General features: G+C 39.6%; 1 protein-coding gene across 1 annotated transcript; it reads left to right on the forward strand.

Annotated features, from left to right (window-relative positions):
- The first annotated feature begins 288 nt into the window (after positions 1-288).
- On the forward strand, positions 289-4,108 carry LOC117485617 (serine protease inhibitor Kazal-type 1-like). Its single transcript, XM_034134225.1, has 4 exons — positions 289-428; positions 1,854-1,921; positions 3,156-3,265; positions 3,958-4,108. Exons 1-4 carry the CDS (start codon positions 383-385, stop codon positions 4,007-4,009), a joined length of 276 nt encoding a protein of 91 aa, XP_033990116.1. The 5' UTR covers positions 289-382; the 3' UTR covers positions 4,010-4,108.
- Positions 4,109-7,132: the final 3,024 nt, after the last annotated feature.

Genomic DNA, 7,132 nt, shown 5'->3' on the forward strand with positions numbered 1-7,132 from the left:
CCATCATTATAAAACTACAATAACAAAGTCAAACTGTTCATTTCCAAAGACATCCATGCTCTACAGTATTTTCATACCCAGCTCCTAATGCAAAACAGTTTCACATGTTGACTGTGTTGGCTTACTCACACTAAATTGTTGAATATAGTTATCTTCAGACAGCAGCCTGCTGTCTACATCACAGTCTCATGTCTGGATATTTGTTCTTCCTGGCTGCTCTGATCCGGTTGTGTTATCTTGAGGCTTAGATGAGTCTTGTTTTTACAAAGCAACCAATCAGAGGGCGGCTACAGCCAGCTCAACAGGTTGTGCATGAAAGGAAAAACATAATGTGAGAATCACACACCTGCCTCCCACAGAGACACGTACACACACCGGAAACATGAAGACCCTGCTGCTCTGCTCTGCTCTGCTGCTCTCCTTCTCTGGTGAGTTCATTTCAGCAGAATATCATGATCTTAACAACTAGATAATAACATGTCGTTTAGCAGACTCAGATTCTGCTTCCTTTGAATCAGTAAACACCTGAAAGATTGTTAGTTTCCATCCTAGTTTTGATGTAAAGCCTTTTTTCCCAGAAATTTGACACAGAAATACAGCAGAACACTGCATTAGTGTCTAGAAAGAGGACAAAATAAGAAACAAAGTATTACAAATGTGAATTAATATCATCCTGAGGTGTATTGTTTTGTTAGTGGATTGTTTAGAAATGGTTACGTACAAAAAATTCTAATTGGTTGATCAAATATTATAAAGAGCTAACTATTTTTAATAGGTAAAAATCCCAATAAAGGAAAGTCTCAGGGAATAAATAATGATACTATATGTGTTCATGATCTAAAAGTGGTCAGTTAAATCATAATGACATCACTGACATCATGTATGTGAGCAGAAGGTTTCTGTTTCTTTATGTGTTTCTTTCTTTCATTGAAAAAATAAATTAGATTACAAATAATACATTGTGTTTTGGATATTTAGGATGACATAACACTTAGCTGGGTGGAACACGTTTTGTAAGCCTTGTTTTTTGACTAACTCTGTGGTTCAGATGTCCTCTTCTCATGGCTGTTCAAATCAGGTTACCAACATTGGTTTGTCCCTACGGAAAAAACAACAAACAAATGAGTTGAGGACATTGCTGAAACAGCAGCTCTAATTTCAACAGCAAGCCAAGAGCAGCCAAACAAGAGGAAGTACAGAGGAACTTAAGACTTGGCTGGGTTACATTCTTGCATACAAAAAGCTGGTGACGATATTACATTCTCTGTGAGGGTTGAAAAGAAGCCCATTACATCCTGAGGACTGTTTGTCCAGCTTCCTGTTCATCGAGCTCTCTGTGAGTCAGACTGGGTCTAAAGGTCACAGTCAGAAGGTTTATGTTAAGTTGAGGTCATGGTTAGTGTCAGAGTTGGATAGCAATACACCTCTGGGGACAAGGGGCTATATTTCTAGGTTGTTGTTGTAATAGATAGACTTGCTTTTTGTAATTTTACAGGCCAATAACAAACCCGAGATCTGAGAATGGAGTTGAAGTAAAAAGAAAAGCTAGTTTTAAAGTAATAACAAGCTAAATAGACATCAGACGTTGGCTGTTGGCTTCCAAGATTGTTGGACAGATGACATGCATTCAACCAAAGCCTTCTGAAATATATGACTAACAATATAAGTAACCGGAACACTTCCATTCCCCACTTAAGAGATGAGGGTTAGTGTGACGTGTAACATCAATGAGGACTATTACAAGAATAGAGGTACTGATGTGTGTGTGTGTGTGTGTGTGTGTGTGTGTGTGTGTGTGTGTGTGTGTGTGTGTGTGTGTGTGTGTGTGTGTGTGTGTGTGTGTGTGTACATAGTCCTGTCCGTGGAGAGTGAGGCGGTGACAGACGGCGATGGGGCGTTGATGACTGGAGCTCCAGAAGAGGTGAGAGTCCTCAGGAGGATCTGATTCTGGATTTTAATTTGAACTCCTGGTTTACACATTTATGATAAAGAATCTCTTTAGCAAAACAGAACTTGATCTCATTAGAATTTTAGAATAAATAAACCAATTAACTAAGTCGGCTTCAATGTTTTTTTATGGATAGCTCCAAAAGGTGACGGATCATTTTCAACCCTATTACCAGGGTTTGTACAAGAAGAAAAAAACATCTCTTCTTATTATTAGAGAGATTAACTTCAATAAGCTAGTTGATCTCTAAAGTTTAAAGGTGGGGTAGGTAAGTTTGAGAAACCGGCTCGAGATACACTTGTTGTTATATTCCATGGAATGCTCTTAACATCCCGATAGCAATGAATATCTTAAGTGCTTTGACAAAAAATCCTTAAAAAAATGTCATCTGTGGAAGCCGTAATACTGTAAAAAGCACGACCAATGATTGGATGGCCTACCTGCCTGTCAGCCTTCCATCTGTGCCCTCATTGGTCATGTGCGCATTCGTGTGTGTTAGAGGAGAGGCTCTGTAAGGAAGTGGCAGATTTTTTCCGGTTGTGTATTTTCACATTCTAGCGCACTCGAGCTGGTTTCTCCAAAATTACCTACCGCACCTTTAAGGCTTAAATGTAGGACTATTTCATAGATGTGCTTTTGGACTCCACAGAGAATCTGCCACTAACAAAAAACTAAGACAAAGGTCAAGGCACCATCAAACACCTGTCAATGACAAAATGCTAATATTTTGTTTTGTTTTCACAGTTTGAATACATTCATAATTGTTGGGGAAATATTTTCCAAGGCCCATAACTTTGACCCAGTTTATCAGTTCATACTGTCCTGACTGAGCACACGCACCTGTAACCTTGGCTGCTGTGCTCTCAGTGTTCTGTCTCCCTGTTCCTGCCTGTTGGCGTCAGCTGATAGAGGTGTTGTGATTCTATCTTGTTATGCACAATGTTGATTATTCTCTCTGAACTAGCTAAATACATGGGTCTGGGGTAGAGTTCTTCAGAATTGACGTGGCAACTCTACCGTGAAGTCAGAACGTCTGACTCTTTGACTTGTTTTGTGAATTCTCCGGCCGAAGCTCCTAAATAAACCCATCAGTGTTTGCCATCAAAGCTCCAGCTCTCTCCGTGTCTCCTTTTGTGTCGGTGACTCCTCCTGCATTGCTACACAGAAGTTTCCCCCACAATAATGATGAATACATTTGTCTTTACAGGCTGGCTGTGAGAAGTTTGAAGGGGAAACCTGCACCAGGGAGTATGATCCAGTATGTGGCAGCGATGGAAAGGTCTACAGCACCGAATGTGTCCTCTGCCAGGAAAACAGGCATGTAACATGTACTAATACACACTAAAACACATATGGAGATATCATTGTAGCATTATTATTTTCCAATGGGTGGGGTGAGTTTATAAACGATATCTTATAGGATCATGTGTGTGAGAGTTGACTCTGACAGCCTGCAACCTCTAAAGTGTCGTTTAAAGACTGAACAAGGGGAAAAAAATAAGCTTATGATTTTATATGACCCCCCTGTGAGGAGAAAATTAGGACCATATGAGTAGGCTACTAAGGACAACGTGTAAAGTGTATTTTATGCCAGTATCCAGTAGCTTGGGGTTTAGCCTGCAATTTAATTAATCGTGGTTATATGAGTCTTCACAAGTGGGAACAAGATTATTTGTCAACCAATTAAATGTCCTTTTACTCATTTAGTGTCAACGGTAGTTGATTTGTAAGAAACTAACACCAATCACTGCTCTCTGCCTCCACCTGGTGGTCAAAAACAACTCTGTCCCAGCTTTTATTTTGAAAGTAGAAGGAAGGGTGGTAACAGTATAACCACACACAGATTATGTAATGCATGACAACAGTGTGAACTTACTTTAAGATTGTTTCAGTCAAATCTGTGAAACTGAATACAGTTCATTCGATTTTTGTATAGCGTTCTGCTACACATGCAGACAGACATAAATTAATCCACAATGCTGTAACACACTTTTTTTTTTCTCCAACAGAAGAGAGAAGACGAATGTGAAAGTGGCAAAGAAAGGGACATGTTCTCCTTAACCGTATATGGAGCCCAGTCTCACACACACACACACACACACTGTGTAATGGGCATATTCTGTAACTGGCTTTCTCAATAAAGTTGTACACTGCAACATATCTCCTGTGTGCGTGAACAGAATTCATCCTGGGAAATGTAACACACAGTGAATGAACACCCTGACCACCACATGTGATCTCTCTTCCATCCTATACTCCAACACCAGATAACATACTGTGCTGTCCTTGTGATGGTGATCTGTGCAGACAGACTTACTGTACACGTTTTTTTAGGGAGGAGTTCTGCACAAAATGTGCAAAACTTTTCCAGAATTTCAAGTTTAACAGAAAGGAAGACACATTCAAGGTTAATCTATTGTCACAACACATGGTTACACAACGCAATGAAGTTGGAGACACTTTATGCTGCATAAAAAATACAAAAAATGTTAGATATTAAGAGGGGTATTTTGTGTTCAAATGTTCAAAACATTTGGAGGGTTGTGCAGAACTGTTTATTTATTTAAATGAAATAAATAAAAACAAGATATTCTTTGTACAGTGTGCATTAATGCATAGTGTCTCTGGAGTGGCTGAGGTAAAGTGTCAGTGGGGGGGCCGGGTCTTGTTGAGGAGGCCAGTAGCGGAGGGGAAGAAACTGTTCAGGTGGAGAGAGGTTTTGGTCCTGATGGAGCAGTTTGTGTCCAGGGTGGGAGGGGCTGGCCACTATCTTCCCTGCCCGCCTCAGGGTCCTGGATGTGCTACATGATCTAATTCGTCTCAAATATTTGTCACACCGCCTTGTTAAAAAGTTAACACAGATCCGATGGAAAGACCCAACACTATATTGGAATAAATACAGGACCCCTGATCTATATACACATAGAACATCTTTCACGTAGCATGTTAGAACATATTAGAACTGCTGTCATGTAAAAAAAAATATATTCTGTTGCATATTTTTGATTGCTCTATACCAGGGCTGTCCAAACTTTTTCCACCGAGGGCCACATACAGAAAGATATACGAAGGGCTGGGCCACTCACTGGAGGTATTGCCTCATAAGTTCAGTTATAAGTTAGCTAAATCAATCAAATGTAGGTCAATTATGCTTGATACTAGAAAAAACAGCCTACATCACAGCTCTCCATTTATTTTGTTACAAAAAGTGTTCAGCTTATCCCTTAAAAAAGAAGCCTCAGTTTGCTTATAATAAGGGGAAACAGGCAGGGTATATTTCAAGCTTGTTATGCAAATAAATTATTGGGCTTTTTTCTTATCAACTTAGATTTGTTAGAAAATGTTTCCAACTTTAATTGACTGAATTTATTTGAAAAGTGGACTTATTAACTCATGAATACTACTGTGTAATATATTTTTAAATATTGATTTAAGAAGTACAATATAAGACAAGCACAAGTTTCATTTGTGGGACATATTCCATTATACTTTTTTTAATTTGCTGAGGGCCGATTCCAAATGGCCCACGGGCCACATTTGGCCCCCAGGCCGTAGTTTGGACACCCCTGGACTGGCGGACTGGGACTAAAAATCAGCCCGGGCATCTCGACCGGCCCACTCCGGTACCACTATTACATTACCAAACAACATGTTGACTTTTGGTTTCACGTGGCACACCAACTCAAAAAGGGTAAAACAATGTTGTTGTGCTTTATACACATTTTTGGGATTCTCATATATTTTGTAATAGTATTACTGGAAGGAGCTTCCAGCAAGAATTTCATTGCCAAAGAATGCTCCACTGTGTGATTGTTGTCAATTGATCAAAGATTTGACTTTTAAATTCCTGATGTCTGCCTGATAGGTATCATAAACTAAAGACCCTCTGGTGATGCGATCCCAGGAGCTGCACCTGTTTGTTCTGTTTGTCACCAAGTCTTTTACATCATTGGAGACATTTAGATATGTACACCTGAACCAACTGCTAACTAAGCAAGTATGAAGAATATTACTTTATTTAATGTCCCCTCAATATCACAGTTTACAAAGGAAAAACAACAATAGGTTTTATTGTGCGGTTACAAATAATAAGGACCCCACTATATATCATTTATGATTTATTACATTACATTACATGTCATTTGTTAGACGCTTTTATCCAAAGCGACTTACATACATTCAGTACTGGGGACAATCCCCACAGGAGCAATTTGGGGTGAAGTGTCTTGCCCAGGGACTGACTGTAGTGGGACTCAAGTGCAGTGGGACTCAAACTTGCTATCCCCCGATTCGAAGTCCAGCACACTATCCACTCAGCCACAGCCTCCCTGGCTTTTATGATGAGATGACAGACTTCGTAACATTTACATTATTTGTTTTTGGTAATTGGCCCCTTTACTTGAACACTGACATAAAGTTATATACATACCTTGTAGTTTTTGTATTTACTATTCAATTTCTGGCTATAATCCATGTGTGTTTAAGTGTATATGTTACAAAGATGGGCATTTTTGCTGTATTGTATGGCTTCCTTTTTTCACCAAGGTGTTTGCAGGGCCAGTTCGGAGCAGGTGCCTGATTTTTAACCTGTTTTTCATGTTTCCAGTGGTATCGGCCCTGAGCACCGAAAACCTGATTTCAATGTAAAAGGGGTATCTGTGAACATAGTCAAGTAATGTGGTGACATTCCGATCATCACTTCCAGAGATAAATGTGATAATACGGACGCGCCAACCTTTAAAGCCTTAAAGGTGGGGTATGTCATTTATTTCAGAAACACTTTTTGTTATATTCCATGGAATGCTCTTAACATCCCGATAGCAATGAATTGAATATCTTAAATGCTTTGACAATAAATACATTTTAAAAAATCATCTGTGGAAGCCGTAGCGCTGTAAAAAGCACGACCAATCATTTTAGCCGGCCCGGCTAAAATAACTGGATGGCCTACCTGCCTGTCAGCCTTCCATCTATGCACAAACTTATCTCGTGCCCTCATTGGTCATGTGCGCGTTCGTGTGTGTTGGAGGAGGGGCTCTAAGGAAGTGGCAGATTTTTTCCGGTTGTGTATTTTCAAATTCTAGCTGGTTTCTCCAAAATTACCTACCCCACCTTTAATTGTTTCACTATTTGCATTAGTGGGAAATAACCAACCATCAACAAAAAAATGATTTTGCATTAAAA

This window comes from Trematomus bernacchii, unplaced genomic scaffold (genome assembly GCF_902827165.1).
Source record: "Trematomus bernacchii unplaced genomic scaffold, fTreBer1.1, whole genome shotgun sequence".
Lineage (NCBI taxonomy): Eukaryota > Metazoa > Chordata > Actinopteri > Perciformes > Nototheniidae > Trematomus > Trematomus bernacchii.

Excerpts from the sequence above, each read along its gene's own strand:
- LOC117485617 (XM_034134225.1), top strand. The coding sequence starts at position 383 with ATGAAGACCCTGCTGCTCTGCTCTGCTCTGCTGCTCTCCTTCTCTG. Across the intron at positions 429-1,853 it reads TCTGCTGCTCTCCTTCTCTG|TCCTGTCCGTGGAGAGTGAG; the intron begins GTGAGTTCATTT and ends GTGTGTACATAG. Across the intron at positions 1,922-3,155 it reads TGACTGGAGCTCCAGAAGAG|GCTGGCTGTGAGAAGTTTGA; the intron begins GTGAGAGTCCTC and ends TTGTCTTTACAG.